The sequence below is a fragment of the Acanthaster planci genome, linkage group LG11 (genome assembly GCF_054643075.1).
Source record: "Acanthaster planci isolate LZ-2023a linkage group LG11, COTS_SCS, whole genome shotgun sequence".
In the NCBI taxonomy this organism is placed as follows: domain Eukaryota; kingdom Metazoa; phylum Echinodermata; class Asteroidea; order Valvatida; family Acanthasteridae; genus Acanthaster; species Acanthaster planci.
Genome location: NC_141787.1, coordinates 4,730,968 through 4,748,037, shown reverse-complemented (window position 1 = coordinate 4,748,037; position 17,070 = coordinate 4,730,968). Strand labels below are relative to the sequence as shown.

Here is a 17,070-nt window from a genome sequence, read left to right as displayed (position 1 = left end):
GTTGGAACTGGAACACATGGCTTAAAACTAATGGAACTCATTAACAGTTGTTAGGGAATGAACAGACGGGAAATGGGCATAAGGGCACAGAACTTTCACTAAATTGTTGCAACTTACCAAAATTCCACATTTTTGTACAATTCAGAGCAATTCCTTTATTTGTTCCTGAAAATACAAGTCTTAAAAACTGTTTTGTTGTCTTTCTTTTGTTGGTTGAATATTCCATGTGAACCGTGTTTTTTGGTTTTTTTTTCCTTTTTTTCAAAAATTTGTATTTTAAATCTTCTTTGAAATAAAGGTTCCATTGGAAAAGTGACAAAAGTGTTGTTGCGTTTGGTCGTTTTCAGAGTGTCAGTTATCGTGTCAAAACAGCGGGACATTGGATAGAGGAACATGCACGTGTTCATGTAACGGAAACTGGATGGGAAATACCTGCAATGGTAAAACACATATATTATTTTAATACAATATCCGAGGTGAACAAGCAATAATGGCTAGAGGAAGCCTGTGGTGACCTCAAAAGTAATGGTCCAACGACTCTCATAAAAATATATTCCCCGAGTTGAATTTAACCATCCCCTTCCACAACAAATGGATAAAATATCTCAATAGATTCAAACGTGATAAGTTAAGAAACTAGTTTTGTCAACTGCTAGTTGGAATTGTGCCAAACATCTGATAGCGTGATGACAGATAAAATTAAGAGTCGTGATTTAAATAAACCTAAAGGAAACCGTCAACAGTTTTCGTGGAATAAACAGACGAGGAAAAAAGTGTCAGGGTTCAAAACTTCCGCTGAATAATGGTACATTTCACCATACTTCCACTTGTTGATAACAGTACAAGGATGAAAGCAAAACAAAATCATGTTTCCTTATGATTTTTGTTGGGGTGTTCATCTTTTGCAGAATGTCCGTTATTCTGTCAAAACGACGGGACATTGGATGGAGGAACATGCACGTGTTCATGTGACGGAAACTGGATGGGAAATACCTGCAATGGTAAAACACGTATATTTGTATATGATATCCGAGGAAGACAAACAAAAATGGAAAGAGTTGGCGTCCAGCGACTCTCAACATGTTAAAGGAGCCCCAAGTTGGCTCTGCCCTTCCAAAATAATTAGAAAACGTATCTCAACAACTTCAAAAATGATACTTCGAGAAACTATATGCACAGTCGAGGATCAGAATTTCGCAGAAATATTGGAAGGAATTAGCACCCATGGCTCATAACCCCCCCCCCAATAAAAATCCTGAAAATTTGTTGAAGAATAAACAGACAGAAAAGGGCATCAAGGCACAAACCTCCACTGATAAATCTCGCCACACCTCAATATTTCGGTGAAAGTAGAAAGATGAAAGCAATTAAATCTTGATATATTTTTTGCATGTTTGTTCATTTACAGGGTGTCAATTATCCTGTCAGAATGGCGGGACATTAGACGAAGGAACATGCATGTGTTCATGTGCTGGAAACTGGATGGGAAACACCTGCAATGGTAAAAACACGTTTATATTTTTATAATATGGTAACCTCAAACGTAGCAGTCCAGCGACTCTGATCGTGTAAACAAACAGAATTCCCTAAATTAGTTTTAGCCTTTCCCAATAAATGGCCAAAGTGTCAACTATGTCACTTGTGAATTGCCAAATATCTGATAATGTAATGATGAGTTGGAACTGGAACACATGGCTTAAAACTAATGGAACTCATTAACAGTTGTTAGGGAATGAACTGACGGGAAATGGGCATAAGGGCACAGAACTTTCATTAAATTGACGCAACTCACCAAACCTCCACATTTTTGTACAATTCAAAACAATTCCTTTATTTGTTCCTGAAAATACAACTCTTAAAAACTATTATGTCGTCTTTCTTCTGTTAGTTGAATATTCCATGTGATCCGTGTTTTTTTATTTTTTTTTCCTTTTTTCAAAAATTTGTATTTTAAATCTTCTTTGAAATAAAGGTTCCATTGGAAAAGTGACAAAACTGTTGTTGCGTTTGGTCGTTTTCAGAGTGTCAGTTATCGTGTCAAAACAGCGGGACATTGGATAGAGGAACATGCACGTGTTCATGTAACGGAAACTGGATGGGAAATACCTGCAATGGTAAAACACATATATTATTTCAATACAATGTCCGAGGTGAACAAGCAATAATGGCTAGAGGAAGCCTGTGGTGACCTCAAAAGTAATGGTGCAACGATTCTCATAAAAATATATTCCCCGGGTTCAATTTAACCCTCCCCTTCCACAACGAATGGATAAAGTATCTCAATAGATTCAAAAGTGATAATTCAAGAAACTAGTTTTGTCAACTGCTAGTTGGAATTGTGCCAAACATCTGATAGCGTGATGACAGATAAAATTAAGAGTCGTGATTTAAATAAACCTAAAGGAAACCTTCAACAGTTTTCGTGGAATAAACAGACGAGGAAAAAAAGTGTCAGGGTTCAAAACTTCCGCTGAATAATGGTACATTTCACCATACTTCCACTTGTTGATAACAGTACAAGGATGAAAGCAAAACAAAATCATGTTTCTTTATGATTTTTGTTGGGGTGTTCATCTTTTGCAGAATGTCCGTTATTCTGTCAAAACGACGGGACATTGGATGGAGGAACATGCACGTGTTCATGTGACGGAAACTGGATGGGAAATACCTGCAATGGTAAAACACGTATATTTGTATATGATATCCGAGGAAGACAAACAAAAATGGAAAGAGTTGGCGTCCAGCGACTCTCAACATGTTAAAGGAGCCCCAAGTTGGCTTTGCCCTTCCAAAATAATTAGAAAACGTATCTCAACAACTTCAAAAATGATACTTCGAGAAATTATATGCACAGTCGAGAATCACAATTTCGCAGAAATATTGGAAGGAATTACCACCCATGGCTCATAACCCCCCCCCCAAACAAATGCTCAAAATTTGTTGAAGAAGGAACAGACAGAAAAGGGCATCAAGGCACAAACTTCCACTGATAAATCTCGCCACACGTCAATATTTCGGTGAAAGTACAAAGATGAAAGCAATTAAATCTTGATATATTTTTTGCATGTTTGTTCATTTACAGGGTGTCAATTATCCTGTCAGAATGGCGGGACATTAGACGAAGGAACATGCATGTGTTCATGTGCTGGAAACTGGATGGGAAACACCTGCAATGGTAATAACACGTTTATATTTTTATAATATGGTGACCTCAAACTTAGCAGTCCAGCGACTCTGATCGTGTAAACAAACAGAATTCCCTAAATTAGTTGTAGCCTTCCCCAATAAATGGCCAAAGTGTTAACTATGTCACTTGTGAATTGTAATTTTGCCGAATATCTGATAATGTGATGATGAGTTGGAACTGGGACACATGGCTTAAAACTAATGGAACTCATTAACAGTTGTTAGGGAATGAACAGACGGGAAATGGGCATAAGGGCACAGAACTTTCACTAAATTGATGCAACTCACCAAACTTCCACATTTTGTAATACAAGGATGAAAGAAATATTATTCCTGGCTTGTTTGTTTGTTTGTTTGTGTTTTGCAGAATGTCACTTATCCTGCAAAAATAACGGAACATTCGATAGAGGAACATGCATGTGTTCATGTGCTGGAAATTGGATGGGAAATACCTGCGATGGTAAAATGCATTCATTATTCGTAAAATGTGGAATGTGAACGTTAATAACACTAAAATGTAGGTCAAATGACTTTCGCTCGTATGATTGAATGAGGTATTTCGTACAAAGATTACTAAATAAGTTGGGGACTGAACCACAATCTAGTGACGTCGCTAGTTTCTGCAAATGTCGCTTGTTCAAGCAGCGATGGCGTCATTTGTTTACTGTTTTCATCGGCCGGACTGTACTTTCTGCATGGTCAACAGGCATGAAATGGCCTACGTGAGCGTACCGTTTGAGGCTATGGCAATAGGCCTACTATTTTGGGAATTTGCCTCGGAAATCGTGAAAATTGCTTTGGTAAAAAGATGGATATTTTTAATGGCAGCATTTTCATGCACAAAGTACGCTTTGGAAAAACTGATTTAAAAACAGCCAATATAAGACAAGCAAGACTTGCCTCAATTTTAGCAGTAATGCTGACTTAATATTAAGATGATGGACGTGATAAACCATTGCAAGTAAACTTTCTCGTGTTTTAATCTTTTTTTTTTCAAATCAACAAGCATAAACCCTTTAGTGAACAATATTTAAATTTATGTATGTTAGCATTTCAAAACCTTCAAATTCACCATTGACCTTCTTTGACACTAAATTGCTTTGCATTTGCATTCGGCCTTATGTTTCCAATACACTCGACCATTTTCCCTTTTATTGGTTATGATACTAAACCATACTTTAATGTGTTGTATACTGGGCAATGTCACAGATTATATAACTATTAATCTTTAGTTTATTTCACAAAGTGGTAATAACTTACTTGATCTGCATCTGAAACTTTTAACAGATTGTTCGGTGAGCTGTCCAAATGGGACTGCGAACTTTGACAGATGTGAATGTGTGTCAAGCGGCAACCAAAGTAAGACAGTGATAAGTCTGCCGAAGAGAACTTAATTATGAAAAAGCCGATACCTGCAAAGCCAGTCCTGTTTCACATCACGTGGCGGTGCCAAGTTGGATTGAATATTAATCGCGCCCAACCTTTACCTTATTAATCATGCTCTTCAAGAAAAATACCTGTTGAGCCATTCATTTTGGAGGAACTATTTGTTTTAATTTATTACCTGCACATATTATCTGAAAAATGAAACTAAAGTTTCGTATAAAAGGGTAGCTACTGTAAATTTTCCAACATTGTTGGAAATAAGCTTCGGGAAAAAGGGCTGTTTTGTGCGTGTACCGTTAGTTTGATCAAGTAACCTGTACCTTAATGTGGTTGACTGTACTGAGAATGTATACCTTCATTTTGGACAAAATTTATTTATTTATTTATTTAATTATTCTGGTTTATTCAATTAAAATATACAGGGTAGGCAGCCACATCAGGGTCGCTGATAAAACCCCATTTATAATAATTCATTTTAGGCCCATTTTGTGTCTGACATATGCGGCAATAATCTAAAGGCATCACATATCAGTAGAAGGGAATATAAAATGATAAGAGTATGGAAAATGATTCATTAGTTTTAAAAAAAGGTAAAAAACCAAAAACAGTTGAAGACATTTCATTCAGGTCAGTTGGTTAAATGACAAATTCTCACTCCCCCATACGAGTAAAAATATTACGAATTACAAAAGTTTAGCTAAAATTGGAATTGAAGATTTCATGTATCTATCAGTTTTACACTTTGGTATAACTAACTAATGTAGTCGTGGAACTGTCTCTGAGATCTATCCGCTTTACACTTTAGTACAACTAGTGTAGTCGTGGAACTGTCTCTGAGATCTATCGGTTTTACACTTTGATACAACTAGTGTAGTCGAGGAACTGTCTCTGAGATCTATCAGTTTTACACTTTGGTACAACTAGTGAAGTCGTGGAACTGTCTCTGAGATCTATCAGTTTTACACTTTGATACAACTAGTGTAGTCGTGGAACTGTGTCTGAGATCTATCCGCTTTACACTTTGGTACAACTAGTGTAGTCGTGGAACTGTCTCTGAGATCTATCAGTTTTACACTTTGGTACAACTAGTGTAGTCGTGGAACTGTCTCTGAGATCTATCAGTTTTACACTTTAGTACAGCTAATGTAGTCGTGGAAATTCTTGTAGTTGTGTTGTTCAATTTAACAGGTGGAAGCATATTTCTAAATCTGGGTGATTTCAAATGTTTCGTACCAAAGTTATACAGTAAGGTATCCCTTCTAGTTTCAAGACTAGAAATACCTAACACATCCAGGGCATTGGAGTAGCTGTGATAATGACGAGGGCCTAATATAATACGACATGCACGTTTTTGTACATTTTCAATTTTATTAGCCAGTTGTTTACTTATCGAGGTGTGCCAGACTGGGCTTGCATACTCTAAAACTGGTAAAATGTAGCATGTGAAGACCGAGATTAAGTCAGCCAAGGGAGCATCATATTTCTTTAAAATACACAAGGTAAATAATCTTCCACAGGCTCTAGAGATAATATCAGCAACATGAATGTCCCAGTCTTCGTAGGACTTTCTTTTGGCCTTGATTTTTTTATCTATAAATGTTAGTTTATATGTTGCCAAAAGAAATAAGGACTCACAAGAGTGTCTGTGAGTGGCACTATAACTCGAAAGCAAGGAGAATCCGCAAGATAAATGGTAATTGTTGAAATGCTAAGTTTCAGAGGTGAGAGGAAAATAGCGGGAAACGTCCACGGAAAGTTGCGAAGTCTGATGGTGGATGGTGCTGATTCTTTGCCAGAAGAATTTCAAATAATAGGAATAATAATAATAATAGGAATATAATAATAATAGGAATATAATAGGAATATAAATAATAGGAATCTATTATTTGAAATTCTTTTTTTTTTCAGGCCTTCTGCCTCTTGTCTCATTAGCTGGACTCGCATCAGGCATCGCAGTCCTACTCATAATAGTTTGTTGCTTGGCCCACTTCTTTTCCGGTCGCCATCTAGTTGGGCAGAAGCGCAACAACCTCGCTGGAATTAATTTGCCATCTAACTGGTGGGGGGTTGCAGATGGACGGATGGGTCGTATGGCTGATGCTCTGACCGACACTCCCTACATGCATCAGGTTTGTTTAAAGTTCTCCTTTTGTTCAATCTCTGCTGTTTACAAATTCGTAATCATCAATATGTCTAAATACGTCAGTGCTAGCATCGAAAGTTTCAGACTAAAACTAGTATAGGGTTTATGTTACACTTACTTGTACAAGTAAGTTTCAACAGGGAGATATGGCTTTAACCCACCAACAGATGACATGGGGTTTATTTTTCCACATTTTCATATTTTCTAATAACTTTATGATTTCTTGTTGAATGAAGCTGGCAGTTTTGGTAATCCTCAAGCTACCAATGTGCTTCAAGACTGACGGTCCCTTTAACCTGGCCCTAACCACTGTAGAGTACAGCCTGCTGAAAGACCAGTATTCCCAAGGCGCCCATAGCTATGTGCAGTAACTGGATCTCTTTGTGTACAGACTTATGCTGTAATTAATTAATTAATTAATTAATTAATTAATTAAAGGAAAATCAAAGACTGCATAAAATTGTGAAAAACATGACTGGTTAATTGCAATGAGCATACCCCAATTGGGTCAACTGATCTGAAGACTAAAATATCCACCCCACTTCTCGTATATTCAGCATCCAGATTGAAAGGGCTAATCGCATACCTTAAACTGCAGCCCCTAAAATAGGGACGAGGACCATTCCACGCGTACATGAATGTGCCCAAACTGAACCAAGAGAGGTGCGTGGTTACCTCGATAACGGCAATAGGTCAATTGGTCACGCCCACTAGATGTTGCTCATGCATGCCACGCGTATAATGCACCCAGATAATGATTCCGGAGCCGGTTTTGCATTCATGAAAAATAAGGGTACATCATATTCCCATCGTGCAACACTGTCGCGTGACAAAACTGTGGCCACTTTCTAGATGGATTAACACTCTCTGCCGAGTTATTCCGCACGCAAAAAACTTTTACACATTTTATCTGCCTTTTTATAGATAACCGATTTCATAACCACGGGGAAAAAAACTTTTCTGAAGTTTTCCCAAAAGCCATATGTTCAGCTGTCGCACGCACAGTGGTTGTGTGTAAACATCATCTCTATAAATAGAAAAAGGAGCTGCGCATGCGCAGAACAAAACCAACCTTGGACCCCAGGAAGCAGCTTGTTACTGGTTCCTATTGGGTGCACCGCCGTAAATAAATTCTCCACAGACACCAGTCGTAAATCCATACACTTCGAAAACCAGTCTTGGGGCAAGACTAGGATGGGGCAGTTGTGAGGTATCAGTAATCAGCCATTAATAGGCCAGTCCATTGAGCCCTACCCATTATAAGACCCTTTTCCCCACGTGACTTTATTGCGCTAAATGCTCTTGTAAACAATACCACCACGTGTAGACACCTTGGCCACTGAGATCACACATATCCCTATGGGCAGCTTCAACCACGTGCAAGCGCACGTGCGAACGTTGCATGCTTGATTTATTTATCCTGAATAAGTAGATTGCCATCACAACACTATCCACTCATTACAATCACAATATGGCGGTCCGGCACGATTTTGACATAACATGGAAGAGGTTATATAGAACCTACAAACAAGTGTAGGGGTTATGTCTGCGGTCAAAAGGGGGGCACTGGCTACCCTTCCCTCTTCTTCCACCGCTAGTAGAGTAGGGAATTACCTTATAAAATGTGCTTAAAAACTATACTGATCTGTTTCTACTTGACATTCGTCAGTTCTATTATCTTAATTTTACACTTTCTCGTATATTCTAGAAGGTGAGTAGCGCCATACCGTTCCGGGTGACAGGCCTAGAGGCCCAGTACTTTTACGACTACCCGAAGGTGAGTGATTCTCTAAATCCTAAATTCATGAAGGCCATGCTGAAACATGACACTCCTCACACAAACACTTATCGTAGAAATTATTATTTATTTATCTTATTAATAAATTATCTTATTAAATTTTGAAAATCCGATATTCCCAGTGTACGACATGCAGCATACCTCTGAATTTAGTGGACTATCCAGATTCCAAGCAGTTCTGATATGCGAATGTCGCTCTACGGCTTGTCATCAGCAAACTCAATGGGGCCGAGGTACAAATGGAGACGGTGTCACTTTCTTCAAAAGATTAACTGTCCATGGACTAGGTTCCCAGTGCCCGCTCCTGCAACTGAACGTTCTTGTTTTCTCAATTCACTGCAGAGCTAGTTATAAGTTACTTATCTCACCTACAGGCTGCCTTGCACGAAGAGGAAGCGAAGACCAGAAGTGATCAAATCGTCTCTAGATTTCAAAACTCTGGTATGGATTTGGTGTTCTAGACTCCCGATACCGACATCTGTTAACCTTCAGAAGTTGACGTGCAGGAAACAAGTAGGGATTACACGACCACAGCGTCTTGGAATAGCTCCATATTACAGAATAAAAAGGAAATAAGATTTTTTTTATTTTGCCACATTTCTGATGGTAAAAACGAAGGGAAAAATCTTTTAATAACAATAATTTAGTAATAATTTTTTTTGCCAATTGCGTTGAGTAGTTCTTGCCCATCCCTCTTTGGGTAACACGTCGACACACATGTTATTGCTACATTTGCAGCCAGAGATAATGGCCCATTGTAGCTGACACGTTGTCCATGGCAAACTCTTACTATATATTTTCTGTCCTAACATGCTACCCCATATGAAGCGAGATATTAGACAGAGAGAACCCCTCTGTTTTGTGTTGGTCATTGTTTCTCTGGAATCTTTCCGGGCACGTAGGGGGTGTTAGGCACCAATAGTCTAGAGTGTGTATAGACCTTTTTCACCCACGTGACTAAATGTAAACAATACCACGATGTGTGGAACGCCTTGGCCACGGTGATCGCGTTTAAAATTCCCACAGGCAGCTTCAACCACGTGCAAACGCATGTGCGAACGCTGCATGCTTGACTACACTGTAAATTTTTTCCCGTAAATTTCCACAGTACTTTACTGGCAGCACGGGCGCCAGTAGTAAACTGTTCACGATATACAGTAATTTTCATGGTAAATCGCCATCATTTATTGGACAGTAACCAACCGTAAAAACATCAGTAACTTATCTCATTTTATTACATTAATTTGATGAAGACATTAGACACAGCACGTTACCGTGTTCATTGATTATGATAGGTTCATTTCGCATATGTAGGCCTATTCAGGTATATTTTCTGTTGATAAAGAATTCTCAAATTCCCGTGAATTGTTAACAGTTCAAATACAGTTACATATAAGATACACATACCTTGTAATTAGAAGTCTTGATCGTTGCAGAGCATTACTTTCATTCTTGACATGCACTGACATGGTACATATGTGCATTGTTCGGCTCCCAAGTGCATTCATTTTTCACGTGCGATTTATCTTTTTAGGGAATGGTTCGCATTTACGTGTAAAATTAGATTCAAAAAGCACAACATTTGTCAAACAAATGTAAAATACATGCGTAAAGAATGGAAAAAAAACACAAAATTACTTGGCAAAAGTAGCAACGCGCCATTTGTGTCAATACGCGAATTGGGTCAAAGCTTATACCGTAAAACATTTCTGTTAAATAAACAGTATTGTACTACATTCACAAAAACACAGTTAATACCTGTAACATACACGTTTGATACTGTAAACTTCGTTTATAGAAAGTCGATGTTACGAAAAATACAGTACAATACTGCCCATTTAACCGTATTATTTTACAGTGTAGTTTTTCTTGAATAGGTTAATTACCATCACAACACTATGCACTCATTACAGCATTACCATCACAACATATCATAGGTCCAGCACGATTGTGACATCACAGGAAAAAGTCTATAGCGATTGGACACGTTGGGTGTACCCCTCTGTCTAATTTCTTGCTGGATATAATGCTACCCTTGGTTTTCAGTAATTTGTGTCTTGTCTTGCATATGTTGTACTGCATGAAGGGCAGTGGTGCATCCACCTGGAGTGGGGTGGGGGTATATTGCCCCTTGGAGACACATATCAATTTTATTTCAAAGATACCAACAATTTGGAACGGTATACTACCACTGTGCGTTCGATCATGCCTGTAAATGAACAAATGGAAGTTCCTGTGAAAAAGCCAGTTTTGCACATTCCACTTCCCAAGAGCTATCGGTAAAAAAACTGAACCTATACTAGTACTTACCATTTCTCTAAGATGGCTGCTTGTTTAACGTCCTACTCATCAACACGACGTAAAACTAAAATCTGTGTCAGATCAGGAAGTGGGTGCACAGTCACATTAAACTGGGTTTAACTTTCGTCGAACCACCTTGTGTATGAAGCACAATTTTGCCATGACCTAACATACTACTTGGCCCGAAACTGAGTAAAATTTACTCAATTTTGAGTACAACCAACAATGCGTTGATAAACTTCACGAGCAGCGTTAGAAAACTACGCATTTTTGGAATAAGGTTTATAGACACGTTTCATCCATATTTTGTTGTTGTCTAGGTCATGGGTAAAGGCTTTTGGTGTTTAACGCAGTAATTGTGTCCAAATTTAATCAACTTTTACCAAAATTTAAATAACGAAAATTTACACTTTGTATTTAGAGTGTTAGTATACATTTGATTATGTGCAGAGGATTGTGGTTATAAGCTAAGAAGGTACAGTACTTGAGTAAACTTTGGAAAATTAAAATTGTATAGAGCCATTTTTATAAGTTTGTAGGAACTATCGAAGAAATATAATGAAGGGCTCCGGTTCAGTTAATGATTTAAGTTGAATTTTTAAACTCCAAATTATTGGGGTTAACGGAGTTACGGGATTAACGATTATATCACAGGATGCGCTTATTGAGTTGTGAAGATATTTTGCTTGAATAATAGAAATCAAAATGGTGGTTGACTTTGGAATATTTCAAAGCAGAGCATTATTCGTAGATAGCGGGAACTAATGAAGGAATGTCAATTAAGGGCTCCGGATCAGTTAAAGACTTAAGTTGAATTTTTAAACGGAAATGTTTTAAGGTGATGATTTTCATAATAGCATTAGAGTAATGTGCAAACAGCGCTCACAAGATCAAACGTATGGTATGAAATTTTTCGAAAGGGTGTTCGGTTTTAATTTTGTGGTTCGTGTACAGGGTATCCTTTTGTCCTCTTGAGAATGGATGATGGGTCCAAAAGAATTTTGAAAATTGGTTTAACCCTCAAAGTTATTTTGACCTATTTCACAGACTGGTGGATTCCGTTCCCCCAAGAATTCGGCTGTGCCGTGGTCGATTTTTTAAAAACTCAGAACACCCCTCCATCAAGTCAATCAAATAATATGGTTTTGTTGTTAACGGTCGTTTGAAGTTCAAGGTTTTCACGCGTACCATCCCGCGTACATTGAGCACCAAAGTGGAAAGTATACATTTTTGGCTTACCCGTTGCGGAAAAATGCGCATGCGCAAGAACAAAATCTTTGATTTCCACAAAAGTGGTGTCAAAATGACCGCTAAGATTTATTCTAGAAAAAGAGGCGCTGTGATGATATCAGACAAATATGTCAGGGGGTGAGGATTCCGCTTCTGGCTCTGTTAGGGTTGGTGAACGAGATAATTATGCCAAGTGTTCAATTTATGATTGAATTATTTTGATTTAACTTTTATCTCGTAGAATTTTACATAACTAAAATGTATAACTCATCTTGTAAAACTTAACAAAGTATCCTTCGTAAAAACGAACTGCTAAAAAATGTTCTTTACTTTTTTCAGATGCATAGTTCATGGCGCTGATCGGGCCTTTGTAATAACCATCTCAGTTAGCAACTTTATATGTATTTCAACCAGTAACTGTAACTCTAAAGGTGCACTGCGCCTGGTAACCATGTTAAAGACGAAGCCACCTGAAAATCTGCAAAATTAGGTATAAGACGGGATGGCAATGGGTAAAATGATCCAGCTTACCTGCTATGCGGTGACAGAATGAGACTCGCTTATGTTTTCCCTTCGAGCCAGCAGTGTATTGCCAGGATGAACCTTAAATATTCCAAAGTAAGTGCAACCCAGACGACCGGCTAAACATTTATCTGTATTAGTCCAATCTTTCTTAGACTCCTTTTTTCAGAAAACTTTAGTTTTCATGTGTTAAATGACAAAAATAAGCACAGTTTAGTATTTCGTACTACATACTCATCTGTATCAGAAGCCGTACGGCGTAAATTGCTTCAATGAGGCCATATAGGCCTATACCCAGAAGTAAATTTGAATTTTGTCAGAATTACTGTAGCGTGTCTGCATGTAAAGTTAATAGGCCACCAACGAACAAGAATAGATATAATGAACATTCTCCACCCTTTTCAACCGATGAGGGGTGCTTCTGCTCAAGACCAAGGCGGATCCCACAAATACAAATTAACCTGCACCGCATGATACTACCAAGGAATTAGATTTTTATGACACTACAAAAATATATCTAATACATGTAGTTTAATTTTAATAAAGGAGCGGTATGGAAATAGAAAATTCTTTTTAAAAGTGCCAATATTCAAAATTTGAGTACAGTGGCGTGTCTTCGCTCACTGCCCAGCGCTCAAACAGCAGGGCGCTGAAGGGCTGAAGGCTTTGCACTGTGATTGGCTACATTGTGCACGACATGTGACCGCGAGGTTATCACTTCCTGTTAGCGAGGCGTTTTTTTTTTTTTTTTTTTTTTATGGTTTGCCAAATGGCAATGCTTTAGTATGGTCAAAGTGTCGGCTGTATACTAAAAAAAAAAGAAATATGGAGGGGCTGCGTAGAACCGCGATTAGAATATTGACAAGAATATAATATCAAATCAGTGCTCTGGAATATGTGATTACTGAGCTTTCGGTAACTGAGTACCTTCTTCATAATTCCGGGCAAGCAGATTCAGTTAGGAATGAATGCAGAAATATCCACCTTCATTCCCCCGGATGCAGCGTACCAAGTTCGAAAATGACGCACTGCCCCAGTTCCTTACGCCGTACATCGGATGACGCTTTCCGCAGGAGACACTTACGTCACCGAGGAATGTGGCAGCACGCAAAAGTGATGCGCAACAGTGAGACCAGGTGTTTGTTGGTGCACACTGCGCAAGTGTTCCGCGAAGCGGTCACCAAGGCGACGCTTGGGCTCTCCGATGTTCAGTTTACCACAGTAACCACATGTAATGCAATAAACCACATTACTAGTAATGCACGTGTGATCCCCGCGTATTCTGTGGCTACCGCGGGGCCGGCGACCGACGGGCTGTTAACTATGTAGGGGCAGGTGTTACATCTGGGGCGCTGACAAGGGGAATTGCTGCAGCTGCTTTGGACGGCGGGACAGAATCTAACCGGGAGGGGGAGAGAGTTAGCGTAGCGGTTCTTTCCTTGCTTTGCACCAATGAGGGTTCGAGTCCCGGCTTGACCCAGGCTTTAAGTGCATTTGGTTTCCAGTCCTTACTGGCTCTCACAGGTTTTCTCCGGGTTCTCCGGTTTCCTCCTGCCTCTAAAACTGGACCTTCTTCCTAACTCCGTAATGTGATGCTGATTAATAAAGCGTATGAATAAACGTACAACTATTGGCGCAAATAGCCTGAGTAGCTGAAAGCGCCATTAAAACAAAACAACAACAACTAACCGGGAACGTACAACCATGTCCCCGACAGACCGATCGCGCCTAAACGCACAAATTGGGTTCGACGAAAATGGAAGCTGTGGCCTCATTATTTCCGAGTGTACGAAAATGTTTGAGAAGAACATTACGTAACGGGATGTTTCGAGGGTGGTATGTGAGTACGAGGGGGACGTGATCACTTTGCTTGACCCCGGTGGGTTTCAGAGCCGTTTTGCGCGGGATTATTTACGGCGTTGAAGGCAGCGCCAGTGATAGCCGGAGGATAACCGCGGTGATGAAAGAAACCTAGCATTTCCTTCCCACGCGCAGAGAACTCCGCATGGCTACTACAAATCCTACTCAGTCGAAGAAAGTGAGAGTACGGGATAGAGTTCTTACACTTGAGGGGGGTGAGACGATTGGTACTGCAGGTAGCTGTGGGAATCTGTGGGTTTGTAATGGACGGTTGTGCCAAGTTTCCGCGCACAGATCTGGACGCGCACGTCGAGCAAGGTAACAGAGTGTTGTGACACATCAGATGTGTAGCAAAGTGCTGGGTGAAAAGCATCCGCAAACGGTAAGAAATTTTCAACGTCATTACACGTACCGGTGATAGCACCAACTATATCATCGATGTATCACTAGTACATTAACAGCTGCACGCCCTGATACTGGGTCAGCATCTGCTCCTCGATGTGACCAACAACAGACAGGCATAACTTGGTCCCATCCGTGTGCCCATAGCCACACCACTGGTCTGAATGTAGTGCTCACCGTTGAACGCGAATTTGTTCAAAGTGTGCACCAATTCAGCCAGACGGAGCAGAGTGCTGGTGGGAGGATCCTGAGTCTGGCGATGATCTAGATAGTGTTTGAGGGCAGCCAAACCACCCGCATGGGGAATGGATGTGTAAAAGCGATTTCACATCCATGGCGAAAAGAAAGTTAGATGAATCTGGGAACTCAAATTCATCGAACAAACGTAGAGCGTGATTGGTATCCTTGACATAGCTGGGGAGCGTTTTGACAATGGGTATTCGAATGGTGTCAAGGAAGTTGGATATTAATTCAATGGGACAACTACAAGCAGACACGATGGGGCGGCCTGGATTTCCGGATTTGTGAATTTTGGGTAGCAAGTACGTAGAAGGGTGCCGTGCGAGGGTTGGGAATGACCAGTTTGGTTTCGTTAGGGGGGAGGTCACCGGAGTCAATGAAACTTCGGACAGTGCTAGCAACAATATCTTGCTGCTCTTGCGTAAGGTCGCAGTCAACCTTAGCGTAGGACGCAACGTCAGACAGTTGACGTTCGGCTTCAGCGACATGCAAGTCCTTACGCCAGACCACCGTAGCGCCACCCTTGTCCGCCCTCTTAATCAGTATCACATTACCCTCCTGAAGCACCGCCATTGTTCGGCCACGCATTTTGTGCACAAACAATGCGCGGTATCCTACCCAGTCTATATAAGGATGCACCCTGGTAATTAGACCAGAAATATGTGGGCCGAGCTCATTAATAAAAGTTATAGACTCAAAATATTCTATATTAGAGGGTCGTGAGGGCCATGGAACTGAGGAATTGAAGAAATATGAGACTGGACCTCTGGGCCGGACTCAGGGCTTCCAATTCTGAAAGTGGCACTATTTGAGCCATTTTGCTGAGGGAGGGTTTTTCAACATGGACAGGGACATTTTCTGCATTTTAGGGGTGGTCTGCTTCCGGTGAAAATTTCTCAAAAAATCATTGATCAACCCCCCGAAAATTGAAAGGGAAATGAAAGAGGACATGTGGAACATCATGTTTCTGTGCAGCCTGAACACCTGTAAGAGTTGTATTTTTGAAATATTTGTGAAGTATGGGGATTTATCACTGCTGTCTATGGGCATTTATTTGTAGTGGTGCACCCATAATGGAGATCAATGGTCCAGCTGCAGGATAGTTCTTTGACGAAACAAGCATTACTACGGCGCTCTGTGAGTGCCATCCGACTTGTTCAGATACTGAGATCATTTATCTTTGTAAGTCGACTTATAAAGTCGATTTAACAAGATAAATGATGTAGTAAAATTGACTTCCTAAGTATAGTAAGTCGACATCGCGAGATATTTTAAGACTTCAAGCCTGCTTTCAGAGTTCCCTATATCGACTTGGCAAGATAATTTATGTTATTACGTCGACTTCCTAATTCAAGTAAGTCGACTTGGCGAGATAATTTATGTCATCAAATCTACTTCCAGAACTCGGTATGTCGTCTCGGAGAGATAATTTTTGTTGTCAAGTCTACTTCCGGATTTTGCTTGTGTCAACTTGGCGAGATAAGTTAAATACTCAAGTCGAATTCCTCATTCTTGTAAGTCAACTTGGCAATACAATTCATGTCATCAAGTCTTCTTTCAGAATTCACTATGACGACTCGTCCAAATTAAATTTGCTGTCAAGTCGATTTCCTAATTCTAGCGAGTCAACTTGGCGAAAAACTACGCTGCAGGTCACGTTCACTTGTGAGTAGTCAGTTCATGCCTGCATGTCGTACAAGTCTTGATGACATGCATGGATTATCTCGCCAAGTAGACTTACTAGAATTATGAAGTCAACTTGCAGCATAATTTATATCGCCAAGTCCACACAGTGAATTTTAGAAGCCTACTTGATGACATAAATTATCTCGCCAAGTCGACTTACTAGAATTAGGAAGTCGAGTCACTGACATAGATTATCTTTTCAAGTCGACCTACCGGAATTAGGAAGTTGGATTGACTAGATAGATTTCCTTGCCAAGTCGTCTTCCCACAATTGTAAAGTCGACTTGACAACATACATTATCTCGCCGAGTTGACA

The 17,070-nt window shown here is 39.8% G+C and overlaps 1 protein-coding gene across 15 annotated transcripts in view; it reads left to right on the top strand.

The window, feature by feature from the left end:
• LOC110981563 (uncharacterized) overlaps window positions 1-13,133 on the top strand; it is a 93,443-nt gene extending 80,310 nt beyond the window's left edge. For 5 of the 15 annotated variants that reach the window (XM_087142963.1, XM_087142971.1, XM_087142968.1 and 2 more), the window contains 11 exons: window positions 348-440; window positions 909-1,001; window positions 1,409-1,501; window positions 2,022-2,114; window positions 2,584-2,676; window positions 3,083-3,175; window positions 3,554-3,646; window positions 4,474-4,545; window positions 6,481-6,701; window positions 8,424-8,492; window positions 8,888-13,133. In XM_087142963.1, the coding sequence (XP_086999089.1) occupies window positions 348-440; window positions 909-1,001; window positions 1,409-1,501; window positions 2,022-2,114; window positions 2,584-2,676; window positions 3,083-3,175; window positions 3,554-3,646; window positions 4,474-4,545; window positions 6,481-6,701; window positions 8,424-8,492; window positions 8,888-8,974 (1,100 nt within the window). In that variant the 3' untranslated portion in view covers window positions 8,975-13,133. The remainder of the gene's footprint in view (window positions 1-347; window positions 441-908; window positions 1,002-1,408; window positions 1,502-2,021; window positions 2,115-2,583; window positions 2,677-3,082; window positions 3,176-3,553; window positions 3,647-4,473; window positions 4,546-6,480; window positions 6,702-8,423; window positions 8,493-8,887) is intronic. The other 10 variants (XM_087142974.1, XM_087142972.1, XM_087142964.1 and 7 more) reach the window with 9 other exon arrangements.
• Window positions 13,134-17,070: the final 3,937 nt, after the last annotated feature.